Source organism: Polypterus senegalus, chromosome 7 (assembly GCF_016835505.1).
Source record: "Polypterus senegalus isolate Bchr_013 chromosome 7, ASM1683550v1, whole genome shotgun sequence".
NCBI lineage: Eukaryota > Metazoa > Chordata > Cladistia > Polypteriformes > Polypteridae > Polypterus > Polypterus senegalus.
Window position 1 is genome coordinate 44,720,176 of NC_053160.1, and position 24,188 is coordinate 44,744,363.

Genomic DNA, 24,188 nt, shown 5'->3' on the forward strand with positions numbered 1-24,188 from the left:
TCCCTCTCCAGGTGGCGAAGGTGAGCCAAGGACTACAGATAATGGTGGCGGGAATTGGATGTGTTCAAGGAGAGTAGAAGGCCTGCCAGGAGGCCATAACAGATAAGATAAAGTGCTATGCTCATTAGGCTAGGAAATATTGGTAGAACTAATTAGAGATAGAACCAAAGTACCAGGAAGTCAGGTAGGAGGGTCAAATGTACTGAGTGAGGTAAACGTTTTGATAAGAACTGTAATAAAAATAAGGTTTGCCCATCACTGGGGGCTCAGGGCATCTGAATTGAGTCTGTATGTGCACTGTACAATAAAGCTTGATTCTGCTGCATGTCCTTAGACTCCGAGTGCCTTCTTTGGGGCCGAGAGCATACATGTGGCCTAATCTGCTTCAACACAGCTTGCTACTTCCACTCTGTACCATCTTCTCTTTTCCCCAGTTGGAAACTAATGTAGGTTAATTACTCTAAGTTGGATGAAAAATATTATGCTATTCCCATCAATTTTATATATGGTTTTAATTAACTGAAATTGCTGAATGGCAGCATGGTGTATGCTGATCAAGCATGCACATAAGAGTTCCATTGCACTTTGTACAATTAATGTTTTATTTATTTATGTTAGATAGATTACCCAGAGGGGACTGGGCGGTCTCATGGTCTGGAATCCCTGCAGATTTTATTTTTTTTCTCAAGCCGTCTGGAGTTTTTTTTTTTAGGTTGTTTTTTCTATCCACCCTGGCCATCGGACCTTACTTATTCTGTTAATTAATCTTGACTTATTTTATTTTCTTACTGTGTCTTTTATTTTTCTATTCTTCATTTTGTAAAGCACTTTGAGCTACATTTTTTTGTATGAAAATGCGCTATATAATAAACGTTTTGTGTGTTGTTGTTTTTACACAGGACAGTTAACCGAGAACATGAACAGATTACAATATACTGCACTGTTTATCAAAGCTTTAGATTTTATGAAATAGCCAAGGCATTATGCACATTCTATGGTGTGTTATGTGCACAAAAAATAAAATACTGGAGTAATGAAAAAGGTAGATTATGGCATAGAGTTAAACCACAATGAAACAGATTGAACTGCAACATGATAATTATAAAACTTTACATGCATACTTAAGCTGCTATTGCTAAGGATATGATAATGACAACTAAGGAAAACATTTCCGAGTGTGCGAAAGTATTTAGGAACTTTAATCGTTCCTTCGCAGTAGATATTTACTCAAGGTCATAATATTCATGCAGTGCATAACTGAATTAACTGGAACTCTGACAGTTTTTCAGATTTTATGTGATCTTTATCACATGTAGTGAAAGACAGTGAGTGATCATGAGTGTGATGTTATTCCATGATTACTGCCTAGTTGTCTATTGAACAGAGACAGCAATCTAAAAACTGGGCAGCAACATTTAATAATGTTTAATACAACAGCAGTAGGAATGGAGTTTTGGTTGTGAAATGGATAAGTTAGAAAACAACCAGGCCCAGGAGGCTGAAAGGCTTTCATAGAACATATACCAGTTGTTTTTTTTTTTTATTACCAAGACTCAGTCAAAGATCAGACCACATTGTTATGAGTAACTAATACAGAAAACAACCTAACTCAAAAAAACTTGCAATTTTATGTGTACATCCCTATCTACTTTTCTAAAACATAATAAAATATGTTGTAAAAATATAAACAAACCTGACTTTAATTAAAAAAACTTAAAAAGAATGAGTAAAAACTGGTCAGGATATTAAAAGTATGTTAAAAACATTAACAACAATAAAACACAGCTTGATCTTAATACCAAGAAATATTTCAATTTAAATTACTTTTACTCTTTTGAAAGATCTGAATGAGCTGTAATTTAGAATACGTATAGGTAAACAGATTAAGCAGTTGTAACAAAGGCGCTATATAGGCGCCTACCCGACACAGACAGACACGGAGGCTCGTATAAAAAGCAAAAAGACCTTTATTGTTCTTCAGCTGTAGGACACGTCTTCCCCGTGTTACACAGCCCAACACAGTCCCAAACAGCGATCACAACACAAAACACTCTCTTTCTTCTATTCCACCACTCCTCCTCAAGCTTAGTCCTCCTCCTCCCGACCCTGGCTCTTCGAGTGCTGGTGGCTGGGCCCTTTTATAGCCCACCCGGAAGTGTTCCAGGCGATTGACCACCTGGTCCTAATTGCACTTCCGAGTGGGGCTGAAGAATCGTCCAGCCGGGCAGTTGGGAGCAGACAGCACCCCCTAACGGCCACCCCGGGCCTCAACCAAGCTGTGGAGGACTCCATCTCCCATGGAGCCCTGCGGGTGGTTGGGGAATCACCGTCGGCCAGGGAGGCTGCCACCAAGCGTCCCAGGGGAGATATTGGACTGCCCATGGTGGCTCCCCTGGAACATAAGCAGCAGGGGTGTCCCTGCCGGGCATGGGACCCAGCTGTCCTTCACACAGTGCAGAGCAGAAGCAGAAACAACTCATGTCATCCAAGATAAAATTGTTGTTGTTGCCCCTTACTAGACTGTGCAAGTAACCACAAAAGCCCCTCAAGCTTCTGTTTTATGATGATCAAAAGACTAAACCACATACCTCTGTCTCGCTTCTTAAATTTATTACATCTCTCAAGACTAAACCATAGGTGAAACAAAATTAATTCAATTACCGGTAATTTCCTTTAGTGAGTCTCTTCTCAAGCTAAATATGAAGATTTTGCACATATGAAACAAAAGTCAGCATTATTTTAACTGTTTTTAAATTTTTCTGTAAATCTGTAAACAAAATATTGTGGGAATTTTGTTGTTGCAGTCTACAGTAGATACTAAAGGACTGCTTCTAATGAGATTCTTATCTTATTCAGTTCCAAAACATGAAGAGATAAACTAGAAGAATGCATTACGTTGCTGACACCTAAGAAAAAAGTACAGTTTCTGCTAGATCATTGTGAGTAATGAAATCTGCTTGTATTTAATTACACAACCATTATAACTGTAAATTTACTAAGTATTGTTAACCAGGCATACAACTGAGCATAATAAAGAAATATACGAAACACTACATAACAGGCAGACTAGCCTGTATAGATAACTTTGCAAAATGTAATAGAAAGCAGTAACGTGTCTTTACAGAGTGACAGAGTATGCACTGCTGTCTTACACAAAAGCAGATAAATGAGATATCAAAAAGAGCAACTTTTATGTTGCTTTCCCAGTAAGTGTGTGCGTGTGTGTGTGTGTATCTACAGTATAGCAGAAATAATATTATGGAATATTTTATTTTTGTCAGTAACACACTCTGGCAGCACACGTGTCATGTGTTAATATATTATTAGTACCTTAGATTGTATATGGAGACAGGGATCTAATGTCCATCTACAAATTCTATAAAAAAAGCCAGCTGACCCAATCTGAATTCAAAGCTTTTTATGGGTCCAGTGCCTCCAAACAACGTACACAACAAGCTACTTTACTTACAGTAAATCTTTCTTCCTTAAGTAATAAGGAAGACTATTTGATAAATCATCAACAAAAAGGATGTAGGAAAGACACACTATCTGACTTTTGTCACTATATTTTAACTGGCATATATTAATTTCTCTGAGAAATATGTTTTTTCCAGTTTCTTTTGGGTACTGTTATGATCTGTATTATTTTTGATTTTATTGCTTTCCTTATTATGTGAATATAGGTTCAATTTCTGTGATAACTTCAATTCTAGAAGGTTATTTTAAATATTTAGAATTTTGAATCCTCTTCTACCGTCATGTTGTGGAAATTTATTCTGTTGTTGCTAGGCAATTGGCCTGGAATTGTTTGGGTTTCACTTCCGGGAGAAAGGTATAAAGTTTTGCCTTAACTTTTCCTTCCTACCTGAGATAAGTATAAAAAGTATAACCTGATTATTTCATCAGAGCTCCTAGTAAACGACTTCTGATATATTTCTTTTAGACTGCAATTTTGTTTTTTTGGCATGACAATTGTGCTTAACTTCTTCCTGGTTATGAATCTTTGCTTGTTTTTCTGGCTCATGTGTCTTCATCTGGTCCTTCATACTGTCAGAATAGATAAGTTAGAGGACCCTGCCAACATAACATTAGATATTATAAAGGTCAGACATTTCTATTGTGTTATTATGTTTGATCAAAATATTTCTGTTTACTTATACTTAAAAGAAGAACGATTTCAGCTCATCACAACCTGGTGTAGCTGAAATTTTATTTATACTGTTTAAGTAATAAGATGCTATTGCACAAAGGTGAATTTGAAGTTAAGCAGATAGAAATAATCACTCTTTGTATGTGTGATTTCATTGATCAAACATGCTCATGTTTTATGATGCGATTCTGGCCTAAAATTAACAATGCTGCATTTATGCCACAAACAAATCAATATTAATATCATATTTGTTCTTTTAGCTCTGTATGTATACACTGCATTTAGCCCAGAAATCTTTAACATAAATTCTAAAATAACTGCCAAAATGGTGCTTATAAGGCCACCTTAAGGAATACTGTTATAATACCAAAAATAGGAAGAGCAACCCAGACGTGCACTAGTTAATACTGCTGTCTCGTTTTTCTAGTATCCTGTGTTCAACTCACATCCTTGATTGTTAACAGTGAGAGTGAGCCCTGCAAATGGATTGGCCCTCCAACCAAAGTGGGTTCTCTTGGTGGTCCCGGGACAGGCTCCAATCCCATTCTGCTCTGAGATTAGTTAAATGGATTTGACAATGTTATATTGTGACTCTCAGCCCCGAGGAAACACAATGGCTTCAGGTGTTTTGTTGCTATAAAATATTGAAATACAGGCATTTTCATGTGCAATATATCAGTAGTGGAAAAGTACAGAAAACCACACATTTTAAAATGGTATGGAATCAACTCCTCAGGATTTTCAGTCCCGGAAGTAAAAGTCAGGCTTCCTCCCAATCTCTCACCCTTTCCTTCAACACTCACTATTGTAGATGTGGAAAAACTTTCATTTTAAAGATTTAACAAAATTAAACTATAGGCTTCGGTACAATCAAGACTTCATCAGGGACCCTTCCATTGCTTCAATGTAATCAGGTGTTGGGACACCTTTACTTATTGCTTTGATACGATCTGGACTTCAGCTGGGCATAGTGTGGGGCAATGTCGCGGCCAACCAAGGAGACACACAATTGTGCAGCACACCAGGGAGGCTGGAGTAAGACGGGGGTTTGAATAGGAGTGCGCAATATGCATCGTTGGGATCATGCGAGGACAGTGCGTTGCCACACCCACCAAACAACATACCACCTGGATTGGGGCCCAAAATGGCTCGAGTACAAATCCTGGCACCAGCCCCCAAGTTTTCCCTGTATGTTGTTGGGCCTGCTTGCTGGGCTGGCTGCAGATTAACATCATACCCAGGAAGAAGCAAATGCAGGGTAAAGTTAAAAGCCTTGCTCAAGGGCCCATAACTGACCAGAATAGACTATTGCATGGTGAGCAGTCAGCGCACAAGTTGAGCTAGTACAGCTGCCAACTTTAAAACGGTTCAATTTTTTATATATCTTTGTGCAATATTGGACAGAACTTGAAGGTAGTAATGTGCTTTAAAATGTTATAGGTTTGAGTTTTTTTGTGTCTTTCTGCAATATATGACAGAATTTATTTAAAAAATGCTGTAGTTTTTTTTCCTGTGCAGAATTTGACAGAACTTTGCATTTTTACACTACAACAACAACAACATTTATTTATATAGCACACTTTCATACAAAAGAATGTAGCTCAAAGTGCTTTACATAATGAAGAATAGAAAAATAAGAGACACTGTAAGAAAATAAAACAAGTCAACATTAATTAACATAGAATAAGAGTAAGGTCTAATGGCCAGGGGGGACAGAAAAAAAAAAAAAACTCCAGACGGCCGGAGAAAAAAAATAAAATCTGCAGGGAACACTTGGATTGATAGGAAAATGTTTGTTTAAATGCTCCCTTTATAATAGTTTTGTTGGTCTTTGTGCAATTTTTTCTGTAAATCCTGAAGGCCACTTTGAAATGGTTTACTCACAGTTGCACTGTTTAATCACAGTAATTCTCTGACTGGTGATTTTAATGTTTCTGTGTTATTTTACTTCAGTTTTAAGTAATAAATAAGACCTGTTTTTGTGAATTATTGTTTCCACTAATCTCATTAGTAAGCTACAATTAATACCCTATTAACAAGGCCAAGCTAGATCAAAAAGACTTTTACAAACATGTGTTTAAAGGATACAAAATATTGTCTAATTATCATTATCACCACAGAAAATATCGAGATATAATTTTTTGCCAATATCGCACACCCCTAGTTTTGAAAGGTTTGGAGTTATCTACTTCAGAATTGTTTTGGTACCAGTACAGAGGCTGAAAAGTTGGTATCAATCCCAAAGTCAGAAACGTACACTAATTTGAACATGGAAGAAACATTAGCTGGTTAATAACATAAGAGTAATTCAAATTAAATGTCACAAACTCATAATACCTTAATTTTGAAATCACACTTTTCAATAAAAGATTAATGTATTATTTCAGAACTCCAAAGAAACAACTATTGTTTTCAAGATGTCTCACAAGGATAAGTAATCAAAATATGCTTTTACAAACACCTGTTCACAAATCCAGAATTAACCACTGAACTAAGCAGACTACTGCAGTGATTATCATTAGTATTTTATAAATGCCTTCTCTACATTCACCATATTTTATTTGTTGTTTCGTTACATGTTATATCACTAAAGGGATCTGCAGAAGCTGATTTCATCACCATTTTCGACTAGCCACAGGAATAGAGATGCATGCTTTGGAACTTGTGTCTATATTCATTTGCAACTGTAGTTGACACTGCCTGTGTGGAGCATATTGTATGTTTGATTGACTCAAAATTATTAATCAAAATTAGCCCTGTATAAGTAAGTATGATGTGTAGGAGCAAAGCACCCCATCGAAGGTTGGTTCATGCCTGGCACCATGCATAGCCAAGACAGACACCTGCCTCCCGCAAAACTTAACTAGAAAAGCCAGTTAAAAAATGAATAGATGGTTGGCAGTCAACTATAGCTCAATAAGGAAGAAAACGAAGCATATATTCTACTATTTGGACTATGAATGGCGCATTATCAAAAAGGAATTAATCCTGCTATCATTTCTAATTCCCTCACTCAAGTACTGGACACTAGAAGTTAAAACAACTGCACTTGATTGCTTAATGGTCACATAATTGCATTCTCATCCATGTATTTTTTTTTATTTCTGAACTAATTCCATAATGGAATAAAAACAGCCAAAATGAAAGGATTTTATTGTGTATTTTTACCAAAGAAAACAGCAGGATTTTCTCACTTTATTAAGTTAAGCCATGTCTGATTTTTAAAATACCAGGCACAATTCCTGGAAACCTGCAATACAAGTCAAATTCTGCAATATGTTTTCCTCCAAAATGAATTCAAGCAAGGAAATGGAGAAATTACACAGAAAAGAGGCACATATAATCTAGTACTATTAAAAACAAAAGATGGAATTAGAAACCTCTGCATATATTTTCTAGAAATTTAATTCTGACATTGCCTGGTTAATTAACCATATTGTTTAGCTTTTAATTTACAGGAAATGAGTCAATGATTAAAATTATGGAGGTGTGGCATGAAGCCAAGTATTCACACAGTCAAGAAATAGAAGTATGAATTGCCAAGGATTCCACAATACAACACTATCCCAATACGTGGGTTTCAATGTGATAATATAGCTATTTCTGTGTTTGACATAATAACTTTAGAGGTCTAATTCTTCAATATATTGCAGTTTTTCACTATTCAATGGACTGAAAAATTTCAAATAATAAACCTACAAATCTGTTAAACACCTTCTTAGAAAAATCTGTTACTCATTTTATCTCACTTACAGTAAATCAGTAAACCTTCTCCAATATACCCAGCATCTCTCCTCTGCACATGTCCAGACCAGCGCAATCTCACCTCTCTGACTTTATCTCCCAACTGTCCAACTTGAGCTGACCCTCTAATGTACTCATTTCTAATTCTGTCCATCCTCGTCACACCCAATTTAAATCTTAGCATCTTTAACTCTGCCACCCTAGCTATGTCTCCTGCTTTCTGCTCAGTGCCACCATCTCCAACCCATATAACATAGCTGGTCTCACTACCGTCCTGTAGTCCTTCCCTTTCACTCGTGCTGATATCTGTCTGTCACAAATCACTCCTGACACTCTTCTCCACCCATTCCACCCTGCCTACACTCTCTTTTTCACCTCTTCCACAATCCTCATTACTCTGTATTGTTGATCCCAAGTATATAAACTCCTCCACCTTCACCAACTCTACTCCCTGCATCCTCACCATTCCACTGATCTCCCTCTCATTGTTTTCTGTCTTGTTCCTACTGACCTTCATTCCTATCACCTCTAAAGCATATCTCCACCTCTTCTCAACCTGCTCCCTACTCTCGCTACAGATCACAATGTCATCAGCAAACATCATAGTCCACAGGGACTCCTGTCTAATCTTGTCTGTCAACCTGTCCATCACCGTTGCAAATAAGAAAGGGCTAAGAGCCGATCCCTGATGTAATCCCACCTCCACTTTGAATGCATCCATCACTCCTACCGCAGACCTTGCCACAGTCACACTTCGCTCATATATATCCTGTACAACTCTTACATACTTCTCTGCCATTTCCGACTTCCTCATACAATACCACAACTCCTCTCGAGACACCCTGTCATATGCTTTCTCCAGGTCCATAAAAATGCAATGCAACTCATTTTGGCCTTCTCTATACTTCTCCATCAACACCCTCAGAGCAAATTTTCCATCTGTCTATCATGACAGAAAATACTGATTTACCCTTTATTAAGAAATTAATCTTCGCTCAACAATAATCATGTGATTTTTTTTTTGTGTAATCCTACTACAATGAATTGTCTCTTTTTTATCTTCCTTCCACTGCTTGCAATGTATTCCATGTGTTCTGTATTCATTCACTTGAAGTATGCTAGTTTACTGACATTTTCTGAATCTGCATTATAGGGTAATTGAGAACAGAAGTTTACCCCAATGACACAAAACATTAATGACATTCCATCAAAGGATTTACTCATGTGCACTGCCAGACTCACTAATACTAGGCAATTGTAGAGTTACAAATTAACCTGGGATTAAACTAGCATTCTACTAGAACAAATGCGTTCACGCTCTACATAGACTGTAACTATTTTAGGAAATGAGCCTCAGTGAGTGAAGCCATAATTCAGTACCTTAAGTTTACCACAATAAAACACAAACCATGTCCCACTTCAATTCAACTTAAATAAAATAGCACAGAAGAATTTTAAAGAGAAAAAGCCATACATGACTACATTTATCAAAATCCTAAACTGTACCATATTTGTAAAAAGTGCCCAAAATAGACTTACAACACAAATTCCTAAAACTGTAGCCAATGACACAAATGAAATATCATGATTATGCAGACTATTTAAATTCTGTGCTTTTTTTTTTATTCAAATGATTAAGAATTTCATCTGCGGTATTTGCCAAAACACATTTTTGTCACGCCTCCTTGCATTACTTGGAAAAGGGTACAACTGTATTAATGTTTTGTCAAATAAGGAATTTTTCCTTATTTTTTTTTTTTTTGGAATAAACAGGACTAGGCTTTGAAACGGCTTAGCACACCATAAGTAATGTTAACATCTTCAGACGTTCATGATAATGAAACTGAAAACTTTTGTGTCCTAATGGTCACCGTACATATACGTATTAACATCAGATTACAATGGTTTAGTTAATCCTACCAAAAGTAATTTGTGGGGTTTACTGTTCTGAACACTTGAAACCAATACTTTTTTGGCAACCTTTCAGAACCCTGGGACATTTTATCAAATTCTTGCAATATCCAGAAAATTTCAGGCTGACTGGTCACCAGACATACTGTACATACTCAGTGGCTAATGTATGAAATACACCTGTCTAGTGCTGGGTGAGAACTTATTTGCCTCCAGTACAGTCTGAATTCTTCAAGTAATGAATTTAACAAGATGCTAGAAATATTCTTAAGGGATGTTAATCCATGCTGGCTTGGCAGTGTTACTTCATGTTTTCAGATATACATTCCTGTAAACCTCTCATTCAACTAGATTGATAGATAAGATAGATAAAATAGATTAGATAGATTAGATAGATAGATAACTTTATTAATCACAAGGAGAAATTCACATTATCCAGCAGCAGTATACGGATACAAAAAAACAATATTAAAATAAAGAGTACTAAAAATGCATGTAAAAATAGACAATAATTTTGAATAATGTTATCATTTACTCCTCCGGGTGGAACTGAAGTCGCATAGTGTGGGGGAGGAACGATCTCCTCAGTCTGTCAGTGGAGCAGGACGGTGACAGCAGTCTGTCACTAAAGCTACTCCTCTGCCTGGAGATGACACTGTTAAGTAGATGCAGTGGATTCTTCATGATTGACAGGAGTTTGCTTAATGCCCGTCGCTCTGCTACAGATGTTAAACTGTCCAGCTTTATTCCTACAATAGAGTACTGCCTTCTTAACAAGTTTGTCCAGGCGTGAGGAGTCCCTCTACTTTATGCTGCCTCCCCAGCACACCACCGCGTAGAAGAGGGCACTCACCACAACTGTCTGGTAGAACATCTGCAGCATCTTATTGCAGATGTTGAAGGACACCAACCTTCTAAGAAAGTATAGTCGGCTCTGACCTTTCTTACACAGAGCATCAGTATTGGCAGTCCAGTCCAATTTGTCATCCAGCTGCACTCCCAGGTATTTATAGGTCTATACCAAAGACACTCTACTGGACTGAGAGCTGGGGACTTTAGAACCAGCTTTGTGACATGACACATTATCCTGCTGGAAGAATCAGTTTGAAAGAGGGTATACCATGGCCAATAAGGCATGCTGTGCATCGTCAGCAATAATGCTTAAGTACATATGACATTAGTATGGATGGATCTGTTGAATTCTGCTTTTCTACATCAAATTCTAACCCAACCATGTGCAAGTCAGAAGAGAATTCAAGATTCTTCATTCCAGACACACTTTCCAAAGTTTTGGGATCCTCTGCTGCTGTGGACCGTCTGCTTCAGGGTTCCAACAAAATTGTGCATTCAGAGATGCCCTTCTGTAAAGAGGTGTTACTTGAAAAGTTATGGCCTTTCTTTTACTTTGAAGGAGTCTGTGCATTTTGGTCTAATCTCTCACTATGTGACATTTTTGCTTACAGTACTGCCAATCACTCAACATTGTTTGAGGACCTCACTGTTCTTAGTGAACTCTACAGGCTGTATTATATGGAAAATATCAAGTGGGCAAGTGTTTCTAGGATGCTGAAACTACCACATCTGGCATCAATAATCATACCATTGTCATATTCACCTATCTCCTGTTGTCCTGCTCATTCTGATGTTTGGTCTCTTAACCATGCCTATATGCTATACACTGATTTTCCACAACATTAAAACCACCTGCCTTTGCAGTGTGGCAGAGCACATTATCCTGTTGAAAGAGACCATGAACGGGTGTATATGGTTTCCATGTCAAACTAACAACCAAATGAATGTCAGGAACCAAGGTTTCCCAGCAGAACATTGCCCAGTGCAACACGCTGCCTCCACCGGCTTGCCTTCTTCCCATAGCGCATCCTGCTGCCATCTCTTCCTCAGGTAAAAAATGCACATGCACCTGGCCATTTGCTTGATCTAAAAGAAAATGTGATTAATCAGACCAGACCACCTTTTTCGACTGCTCCATGGTCCAGTTATGATACACTCATGCACCTTTGTATGAGCTTTCGGTGGTAGGCAGGGGTCAGCATGGACACTATAACTGATCACTGGCTACACAGCCTAATACGCATCAAGCTGTGATGCACTGTGTGTTCTGAAACCTTTCTCTAATTGCAAGCATTAAGTTTTTCAGCAATGTGTGCTATAGTAGCTCTTCTATGGGGTTAGACCAGACAAGCGAACCGTTGCTCCCCAGAAGTATCAATGAGCCTTAAGTGCCCATGACTCTGTCGCTGGTTCACTGGTTGTCCTTCCTTGGACCACTTTTGGTAGGTACTAACCACTGCATACTGGGAACACCCCATAAGAGCTGTCATTTGAAGAAACTCTAACCTAGTCATCAAGATGTCACAATTTTGTTCCCTGTCAAAGTCACTCAGATCCTTACACTTGCCCATTTTTCTGCTACCAACAGATCAAATTGAAGAACTGACTTTTCATTTGCTGTCATATATCCTAATCCTTATCAAGGGCCAGGGTAACGCAATAATCAATGTTATTCACTTCACCTGTCAGTGGTTTTACTGTTGTGGCTGATCATTGTATATGTCAAACCAGGAAACACAATTTCCATCCAAAATTACATAAAATGCTGCATCTTCCTAAATCTATCCTTATCTTTTATACACTTGTAATGAAACAAAAGTTACGAAGTTGCTGCTTTGAACCATATAATATTGTAATGTAAATTCAAACAGCAAATGTAAATGCAAACAGCCTGATGAAAATTACCTTTACTCTGATGGCCCAACATGAAGTCAACAATAATAAAGACAAAAAATGCACACCCAAAAATTGTAAATGAAAATATAAAAAAACAAATAAATTGTTTTTTGGTTAAGTAAAGGAACAAAATACCATTCTAAAATCTTACAAAGTCCTCTAGTATTAGTTCCGTGCTTCAAAACACAACACATTCTAGATAGGGTATCTTATCTGCAATTATTTTTATGGTCTTTGCTATATACCAAGTGGCAAAAAAATGGGACAACCTAATAAAGGTTTTTCTCTGATTTGACAGTTCTGCAGTTCTTTGCACATGCACGTCTTCACACAATGCTTTTGCCTGTACACTAATCCAGGAAACTATACTCCTAACAAGTGCCATGAAAAAGCGAGCAAAATATATAAAGGCTTGCTTTCAATTTTTCCATCAAAGATCTCAAATGCATTTCAAAGATATCATTTCAGTCAAGTGGATCTGAAAAAAAATACAGATTCATCTGAAAATATGCATGCCTGGCACTAGCAAAACGTACCTGCAGTAACATAATATTTCATGTTGTGGTCTACCACTGTTCCCATTGCAAAAACTAGGATACCCCAGCAGGCTGGCAAACATATTAAGTCTTCTCTCATGCCAGTCATTTAAGTGTAAATGATCTTAATATGTACAGACAAGTAAACTAATTTTTAATTCAGGAATCTCTTAACTGTAATAAACCTTAAAGTAAATATTGGAAAGATGATTATTGTTGTCAACAGACTACTGTATGTTACATGAAGCAGTTAGGCAAAAAGATTCATTTTCAGAAAAAAACAAACACAAAACTTTTTTTCTCGGTGACACATAAATTATCTTATTTTTCATTTATAATGTGGTCCAGCAAGCTGGCACCGCCAGCTGAACCCAACACAGACACACACAAGTTCAATACACAATCTTGATTTTATTATCTTTTTCTCTTGTGGGAAACGCCATCCCCATTCCCCTCAAGTACGACACAGTCCAAGCACAAGCACAGCACAATACCATAAGTCTCTTTTCACTCTTTCCTTCTCCTCCTTTACTCCTTGGGTCAAGCTTCGTCGCTCGACTCTGGCTCCCTAAGTAGGGGCTCCTTTTATAACATACACGGAAGTGCTCCAGGTGCTTGATTACTCGTTTCCGGCAGCACTTCCGGGTGTGGCAGAAAAACTGCCTATAAGGGATCAGCAGCTCCTGCTGCAGCACCCCCTGGTGGCGCCTGCGAATCCCAACAGGGCTGCACCACACTCCAACTCCCACAAAGCCCTGCGGGTGTCTGAGCCACCACTGCAACCCAGGGGGGTTGCCATTTAGCGTCCCGGGATAGGTAACGCTCTGGCCACGCTTGCTCCCCCGGTCCTCCCAGCGTGGAGGCATCCCAGCCGGGCAAGAACCCTGGCCGCACGCTACAATATTTTGTTTTGTTTTACAACAAATTAATGAAGAATAAACTACTGAAAGATTACTAGAATGCTATATCAAAAGTTACCTTTGAATTATTTTTTTAATAAACCTATTCTAACCTTTGAGCAGCAGAGTAATATAGTGGTTAGTACTCTGCTATACAGATCTGGTGTCCTGGGTTCAACTCACTCCAGCTCATTGCCTGTGCTATGAAGATTTTACCCATTTTCACCATCTCGCCATTTGTGTTTCTCCAGGTACTCCAGGTTTTCTTTCATCCACAGGTTAGGTCTACTGGCAACTCTAAATTGACCCTGTGTGTGTGTGTGTGTTTGTGTAATTGTGACTGACTGGTGCCCTGCCTTATATTCTGCCTTCCATCCTCTACTGCAGGAATTGGCTGTGCATCCCCGGCAACCCTGAATTGAATTAAACTGGCCAGAGTATGTTTTTTTATCTTTTTACATTTGCAATCAATCTTGTTTTTATAATCTCTCTCTCCTTTTAGAGTGTGCAAAATTTATCTCCAAGAATATAGATCTATTTGTACACATTGCCATTGTTTTGCTTAAAAGAATAAACTGGACCCCTGTTCAAATTAACTGATACCTATAAACTGATGATTAATAAATGAGCACTAAACATTTTTATTTTTACTACAGCAAGTCAAGGCTCTAAACACTTTTAACAAGAACTCAAAATATTGACATTAGATATCAGGGAATATATAAGAGTCTAAACTGTTTCAATTGCATAGTTTTTGACAGCCTTCATACACATATTTAGAAAAAAATTATATCAGTACATATGTGTGAGCACTCAGTAGTAGCACTAGCAAAAAAGTGACCTCAGCAGGCCACTCCAGCTCTCTAAGTTACTATCCAGTAATGCTAACTTCAAAATTAAGGCCACCCCCTTCAATGCCACTTACTAAGTGGAGAGTAACACCTGAATTATTATAACGTAGTGGTAAGTTTTTTACAGTCACTTGCAAAACATCATACAATTCTAGAAATTTGGTAAATGTACTATTACAGTGCCCCTCATAATACAGTGGAAGAGTTCCAACCTCGACTATGCTTGTTCTACTTGTAGACATATTGAGAAACTTTGCTCAGCTCTAGATAAGAAGGACAACAAGGCATATCTTTTCTTTCATCATTAGGATTATCTCACTATCATGCCACTATTGCCAAATGTCTTATAGTATGAAAACCATACCAAATAATCTGCTTAAAAACAACTGAGCAAAAATATGTGGGGAATACTTGGAAATTTCTTCCTCACTACTACAGATATGTTTTATTAGTATGAAAATAAAAATAGCAATGTATTCATTAAAAAGTAATTCAATACTAAAATCACTTGGTCCATCCAATCTGCAAAATTCTGGCAACTGTTAAGATTAAACAAGTTAATAAAAAGGCCTAACACAGCACGACCTTCCACATACCTAGGGAATTACACCGCATGATGCAGGCACTATTGGTTCAGTAACATTTATATTTATATTTTCCCCTGCCATCATGTGCTACAGTTGACACTAACAAAGGGCAAGTGTAGTATTGTTCAAGTCAGACTTATTTTTCTTATAGTCAAGGTATACATTAATTTGCCATCAGAAATATTGCTCTTAAGTAAAGCATATGTCATAAACCTAAAAAAAAAAATACACTACCAGCATATGCTGCTTTAAAATGGGAACTATGGAGTACCGACACAAACTTGAAAACAGAAGCCTTAAAACATACTGAATAAATCCACTTTGAAGAATTCCTTCCTCATTTCTGAGGTATATTTATGAGAACAAAAGTTTAATCGGAGATTCCTGGCACTGTTTCTCCTGAGGTAAGGATATGTTCCTGTTCACTTGATTGTTCACCATAATCATCATGGTTGGTGTTTTTGTGTAAGTAAGCAAAATGGTGCAAAACCTCGATTGGGTCTGAAGCTGTTTGGTTTAAAAACGTGTGTATCCAGGATGTGTAAATAAAAATCAAAATATCAGGCGTTTACTGCTTCAGTCAACCCCCTTATGGTAATCTCATTTTCACCTTGCCAGTTACCTAGAGCCTCGCCCTAGCTTCAGGCTGCACATTTTCTTCCTTTTGTCTCTCTAATTCTGCCTCTCTCTTTCTTGTTCTCTCACCTTCAATCTATTGGAGCTTCTTACTGGTTTATTCTTGTTCGTATAGATATATGTTAAGATGTCTGGAATATGGAACGATGCAGTGTGAATGGGAGATGGCATCAAGCAAGACAAACAATAACCAAAGTAACCGAAACAGAAGAACATAAGCAGAGTATCCAGAAACATTTGTCAAAGTTGTATTGAATGAAACAGGAACAGGTTCTAGAACTAAAACCTTCTTGGGAGCGAGTGCTTGTTAACTTCCTGTACTACCAATTGGGGGAGAAATTGATGTCAGGGACAGGCAAAAAGGGACAGAATACCACATTTCAAAAGCCAAATACAATGAAAAAAGAACTGAAGTCAAAGGAAAGCGAGTAAAATGGTTCTTATGCCATCGAGACTAAACTAAACTACAAAAGACAAATAATATTCATCTAATCATTCCTCTAATATGCAGATGAAGTCTGCATGCCCCACCACATTCTTAAATATGGCCTACACGAAGAAGTCAAGGGTGGCATGGTGACTCAGCGGAAGGAGCCCCAAGACATGAGGGTTAGTTGGATTGATGACGCTTAATTGACCCTGATGTGTATGTCTGTTCTCCATGCGATGGGCTTGCGTCCTGTCCTAGATATTTACTGCCCTGCACTGCACCCAGTGCATTCTGAGATAGACTCCGGCTTCCCTACAGCCCTGCTCTGGATAAGCGTGGTTAGAAAATGGACAACATCATCTGATTACGTGTCCGGCAAGAGGCATTATCGGCCTAAACATCATGGCTACTGCCGTAAAGACTAAAAATAGTGGGGTCTAAAAGAAAAACACACAAACATAGCACTTTAGTGACATTACCTTCAAAATGATCAAATATATTGAGGGATGGACAAATACTCTATAAATCCTCAAAAAGAGTAAAAATTAGAAACAGGCACCACAAGACTCATTACAACAATACAGTTCACAGATGAGGCTAACTGAATTGTTGCCTTCATAGTAGGCCATATTACTGGTATAAAATGACAGCTTGTTTGGTGAATGCATAAATAATCTATGGAAAAAAAACAAACACTCTCCTGGAAGTGAAATTTTCTGTGGAATGAGACAGGCAATGAGGTAAAGAGTAAAGCCAGACTCCTTTTAAAATGGCAGAATATCACAAAACTATATACAGTATATATATATATTTTTTTTTAAATGACATGGATATCCTGTTTTACAATATGTATACAATCTCAAGACGTGTTTCGACTCTTGAGAACATTCTTGGCTTGGAAATGGATGTAGTCAATAAGTTTAAAGTCTTTGGTTTTCAAATTTGAGCCGATGTCCCTCAGACCTCACTTTAAATGGCAAAACCAGGTATAATATTATTTTAAATTTATATAAAACGTTTAATGTAAGAACACAATTTCCTATGCCAAATGAATATATTGCATGACTTTTTCCTTTAATCAGACTAAGTAGTAAGGTAATAAACTCATAAAATGACTTTGTTCCATTTTCGTGTTCACTTTATTTTCCTGACTAAAACTTTTTCAACAAGCCAGGCATCCCTTTCAGGTGTTTAAATAAACCCTGATACCCCTTGGTGTAAACTAGGCTGTTTCATGTGTCCTTTTGGGAAATAAGGTCTTCAGAAAATGAACACAACAGGAGAAGGCAGAATGATACAGTACATAACAGGCTTTTCTCAGTTCAACTTCTTTCTTCTTTCTCAAAGCAACCAAGGGTATGTGCTTGTCATTCTTGAAGTGTACCACAAGTTTAAAAAAAAAAAAAAAAAAAGGTCTTTCCATTATTTAAAAATACTTAGCACAGCCCACCCAAATTAGACATCCTTCCTATCTGAACAAGCCTTCGGATACAAAATATAAAAGGATATTTGCTAAGTGAAGGAAAAAGTTAAGAAATTGAATTTTCTTTACTAGAGCTAAAAAGTCGTCTGTTGTACTTTATCTAACATTATGTTATAATGTGAAACACGCAGTATTGCAACTGGCATGCATGAAAATGTGTGTGTTAAGCTGTTCTTTAAATACCAGGCACACAGGAGCTAGTGTTACTGCTGCTTCATTTTCAGAAACAGACTGTATCCAAACTGGCTACAGTATGCACCTCATGGTCTGCGAGGCTTTTCTCAGAGTGCACTACAATGATTACGACAATCACATTTGGATTCATGTTGCTTCTGCAAGACACTAACAAAAAGTATACATTTCAAATGTATGCAGATGTATATGGATGGAGTCCACCTTCAGTGTTTAATCATTAAATGTCTGTTCCAATATGTGAGCACTTAATGTTTAAAGAAAGCTTTCTTTAGAGATTACACAATACAGAGGAAAAACACACATGGCAGAGTTCTCACTAAATTCCTCAGGATCGGTAGAAATGTGCATTAAATATAAATTCAAGTGTAATGTTATTTTGTGTATATATAACATTACACCATTTTAATCAAAATCAGCAGCTAAAACATATATTGTTTAAGAATTTCCTATACATAAATTGATTTAGTGCAAGGTGATTAGCTGTGCTTTCTAAAGATGCCTGACCACCATGCCTTTCACTCCTATAGCTTTATTGTTTTCGAATTAAACTTGATCTTGGAGTCTTTCTTTATATAGTTCATGGTTATACAGCTAATTATATAGTTAATTTCATGTGTGTGTTGCAAGAGCAAAAGAATTCTGGCCGTATGTGTATGTACATCTACCATTCCTGCCAGCTGAATGCAGCTTTAAAGCTGTGTTGAAGCAAGTATGCATTACTTGAAATTTTAATTCAGAGTTTCTCTCACTTCCTAATAATGAGTGGTGGCACAGTGGTGCACCATAACGTGCTGCTGCTGCCTCTCAGGAACAGAGTCATACTGTAGATATGAATCGTGGCATAGGCACTGCCAGCATGGAATTTGCTTATTCTCTCAAGCTTTACAGGGCAGTCCTGCTCTCCTCCCCAAGATGTACCTTTAGCAGTAAATGGCAACTCTAAATTGGTCCAGTAAGAGTGAGTGTGGATGTGGGCACAAGTGTGCTCTGTTGTATGGGATGATTTATGCATTGAGTCCAATATTGCCAGGATGGGCACCAGCTTCCCATGATGCTGAGCTGGATAAGCAGGTTATAAAAAAATATGTTGAACATCTTACTGATTAAATAAATTTAATGTACACATTGGTGTTGGTGCCACGCTTCATTCTTCAATACATTTTGAGCCTAAACATTTTTTGAACATAAACAGTCTTAACTAAGATACTAAAATCCATGGCTGAAATGAATTTACAATGGCAACTTCAAATTGTCAGGAGTAGAATACATGATAATCTGAGACCAAACAGCATTATTCATTCATTCAAAATGCACCTCTCTCATTCCTACAGCATTTAACCCCATGATGCTTTACATAGACTTTTAACAACTCACTCAATAAGAGGTTAAGCGACTTTCTGAGGATCCTGTCGGAAGCAGGAAGTGAACTGACAACCTAATAGATTACATTCAAATATTGTAACTACTCTACCATACAAGAAGCTAAACTTAGCATTAGCTAACTCATTTCACCTTTCAATGTCAAATAATAGGTTTTGAACACTTCCTAAAGCATCCAGAATTTATCCTTACAATAATCTTGGAATGAATGTGCTATACTTAAACACGTTCATATCTCTCCATTTTTTAAATCTACTTTATCCAACATTGGGAGATCCAGGAGGTGGAGGAGTTTTTTTTTTTTTCCAGGCAGTTAACAATCTTGAATAAAGAATGAGCCAAGATGTCAGTACATCAAGCACTCACTCACTCACACTGGGTCAAGTTAGATTATCCTGCCAACTATTTATACACTGCTGGAATGTGGGAGAAAAACTGGAGTTACCAGAGAAAAAAAAACATGCGTGCATAAGAAGACGTACACTCTGCAGGATTAATAAAAGATAATGCAAGGTAAAAGTCTAACCTCACTTCTGCAAATGCAATATAACCTAAAAGATATAATGCATGTAACCTTTACATTCTTCAACCCCACACAAAAAAATGTGCTTTTATACAAACATAACAGCAAATTTAAGAAACAGTTCATTCTGCAAGAAACCACAGCAAAGCAGCACTTAGAGCTGCTGCCTCACACGTCTAGGGTCCAGGGTTTGAAACCCAGCCCAGGCCTCTCTGTGCGGAGGAATATTTCAGGCCAAATTAAATAACTATGCAAGTAAATAAGTATTTTGTGAAATGTTACAATAAATAAATAAAAACACAATGATATGAAAGTGAGCATAAATAACTGAATGTTTGATTAAATACATTTTTTTGTTGCTTACTTCTTTTTGTGTTTAATTATTTCTTTCTTTATTTCAGTAACACCATGCATAACATGAAAATACACAATGAAATGAAAATTGCCATTTTAACCCATCAGAATTGAGAGGATGGGCTGTAGCAAGTTCGATTCTTTAACTGGTGAATTGTCGGCAGAGCAGACATAAATCCGGCCAGGTTTTAACCCCTGGTGATAAATTCAGAGTTTCTTGAATGTAAGTAGCCACTTTGAACGCGAATTATGGGCATATTTTTCTTGCAATCATATCTGCCACAGTGCCAACTTTGAGCAAACCCTTCACTGACGATTCACCAATTAAAATAGAGAACTCTCAGTCTCAACTTTAATGGGCGAAAATGGCAGTTGTCATTTCAAGGCATATTTCATCTCACATTTGTTGTTACTAAATTAAATAAATGAAGAAATAATTAAATAAGTGCATAACAATAACCAACAAAAATTTTTTTTTACGACACATGTAATTATTTATGATCACAAATCATTTTGGTATTTTTTATTTAATCTGCATAAATTATTTGCATATTTATTCATTTAATCCAAAATATTCCTCTATACTTTTGTGTCCCACATCCAAAGATGAGAATTTCAGTTCAGTCCTGTATATAATGCTGATGGAACAGGCTCTAGCACCCCAGGACACTACAGAAATGGATTATGTGTGCATCTCAGTAATATTAATGTAAAGCTTTACTCTTCCCTCTCACTTATATATATATATATATATATATATATATATATATATATATATATATATATATATATATATATATATATATATATATATATATATATACACATACACACACACACACACACACACACACTATATAATATGTAATATAATACATACATGATATAATACATACACTATATATATATATATACACACATACAAACACAGTACACACATATATGTAAACATACATATAAACATCAACATAAACACTACACTACAATACATGTGTACAGTATATCCTGATATGTATATATGTTCAAGTGTTTATTTATGTTATGTCTGTAATGTATGTGTGTATACTTACATATGTATAATATACATATATACACATACAATACATACACAGACACACTGTGTTGATCACAAGGGAAGTTACGTTTGACAGACAATTAAATAATGTCTGTTAACAAAACGTCTTTTTATGTTTCTTAATCAGCTGATTTTCATTTCAAGATTTTTGTAAATGCACAAATACAAACTTATATACAAACATGCCAACAAGGATATGATTTGCCGAGGCTGCGCCGATTTCGCTGTCTGGGTATCAGAATCCTAACTCATTTCAGACCATTCAAGTTTTGCTTAGTTTAAAGATCATACAAGGTTTTTAAAGGCAAAGGCTCCTCCAACAAGGGGTGCTGTCGGAATAGAGGGGTCAAAATAATCACACCGGTAAGACAATGAGGGAATATAAAACAACTCGTTGATATTCTTTATAGCTCCACCAGCACTGGGAAAACAAAGCGTGCCAACATTTGTCGTGTTTGTGTGTGCGTGCTTGTTAAGAGGCATACTGCTTTCCCCGTTTCAGGCTGTAATGGCAGAACTTTACAGCTTTTACTCAAGTATGCCACACCGCGATCACTGCAGGCCATTTGGAAAGTTGAAGAGAACAGGTTTAATTTTAAACAAAAGCTTGCTTACCTTGCACTTGTGTGAAAAGGCAAAAGGAGCTGAGAAGAAACAGAAGCAGAAACATAGCGAGGCGTGTGGGATCTGAACTGTCCATCCTCGGCTGACGAGAAAAGAGCAACGGGCACCCTCGACCGTGGGAACACTCAGGTGGAGATTGAGAAAAACATTCTTAGTTTCATTTTAAAAGAAAGACGTCCTACTTATAAATCCCAAATATATGTATAAATGAGTATGCAGTCAGAGCATTCCTTAGGATGTGAATCCGCTAAACATTAACAACCGCGAACAAAGTTTGAAGCCGCAGACTGGTTTGCACTTTTTCTGCACGCGCGAGACCCAGCGGCACACGCGCGGCCGCGCGCGCGTTCACTCACATACGCTACTGCATACAGCCGTACAGTAAATGTCAATGAAATACAGCTCTCGCCAGCCTCTTCTCGATTGCAGATCGTCGTAAAATGCCGGATACGTCTCTCTTTCCAAATCCCCGTCTACAGCCAGAAGGCAAAAGCGGCACCCAGCTGCTGCTACTAAAAAAAAGGCTCCCAGTTCACTTGGCACTCTGCGTCGATCTACGTAAGGAGCTGAGAGAGCGATCGCCCCCCTCCATCCAGTGAGCGTCTAGCGCGGCACAAACGAAGGAGATCAGACAGACTTTATCTGAATGGTTTCCGGGATATCAGGGCAAGGGGAGGGAGAGACACGTTTATATACCTAAGTATAGGTGGGCGTCACTCTCTACCGCTCATCTTTTCTTGGGTGATACAAACAAAGAACTGTTTTGAAACCAGCCTTCCATAGCAGAAATCCCGTTTAAGTGAATACAACCTGCGTCGGTTTGCACGATTGCTGACCCTTGCAAGCGAAACTGGACCCTGAACGCGGAGTCTTAATTTAAGATTTCAGAGGATCACATGGAAGTAACCTGATTCCTCGCTTTACACTAGAAAGGGGCGACTCAATGGCGCGTTGCTTGGGGCCGCTTGCCCACAGCTTCAGAAGACTCAGCGCGAAATCGAATCCGTGCAAGTCACTGTGTGGAGCCTAAGGATTCTCCGCATGTCTGCCAACCGACTGACGAGTATGTTAGGTAAATTAATAAATACATCGAAACTGGTTCGGTAGAGCTGTTTAGAGTGATAAGGGTGCTCAGTGGGTTCCAGCCTTGAGCAACTAAAGTGTTACGGCCATAACGGAGTCAAACGGTTAAATTAAGCCGAGCCGGATTATTCCAAAATGTTACAGCCGCAGACAGACGTTCCCGGGAATGTTCGAAGATGTGGGGCCAGCTTCGGCACCTAAGAATAGTATGATCAAGATCAAAGGATGACAGTTTAATTAATGTAACACAATACACACATGTTTTTTTAATACAATTTTAGTGAAAAATCAGAAATGCAACAGATCACAGTATTACATAGCTAAGCCATATAACAATAGCCACGGCTATATCTCTTAAAAAATATTCCCGGGGTATGTTACTATTAGACAGCTAACATAAATTGAGTTTACTCAAAATATGTAGGTGTCAAGGTTTTATGAACCCATTTCTAGTGCTGAGTACTTCAATAAGAAGGATAATTTATGTAGGAACAAGGTGAATGGATTTCATTATTTTAAAGAAATTATTTCTAAGATATGATTTCTAGTCATTGGGTATGTCAGACTTTCCGACTACAGTTGCTGATCTTCTCAATAAGCACGTTTGTACGCTTTAGTTGTAATACGACTGAACATAATAACTCAGTTCATCAGGTTCAAAAAAGCAAACAAATCTCAGTAGCATAGAAATATCAGAATTGCCAAATGGACATGTTCCCCAAAATCAGATCATTCTTTAAACATTTTTCAATGTGGAGAAAAGGGGATTGATCAGGTTGCCATTTTTAAGAGTATTTTCTAGAATGTTGGCACAGTTTTTCAGTTATGTTTCTTGGCAAAAAAAAAAAAATCCTTATTAGCATAACTAGTTAATTTGTATTAAGGGACCACCCACTCTGTCAAGAGATTTGCAGTGTTTTGATAATCTCAGGGAAAGATAAGGACTGTACTTAACAATATTTCCTAAGTGCTAAACATT

The 24,188-nt window shown here is 37.5% G+C and overlaps 1 protein-coding gene across 2 annotated transcripts in view; it reads right to left on the reverse strand.

Moving 5' to 3' along the window:
- fras1 (Fraser extracellular matrix complex subunit 1) overlaps window positions 1-22,768 on the reverse strand; it is a 304,511-nt gene extending 281,743 nt beyond the window's left edge. For both annotated transcript variants that reach the window (XM_039758545.1, XM_039758544.1), the window contains exon 1: window positions 22,118-22,768. In XM_039758545.1, the coding sequence (XP_039614479.1) occupies window positions 22,118-22,202 (85 nt within the window). In that variant the 5' untranslated portion in view covers window positions 22,203-22,768. The remainder of the gene's footprint in view (window positions 1-22,117) is intronic.
- Between the last annotated feature and the right edge of the window lie 1,420 nt (window positions 22,769-24,188).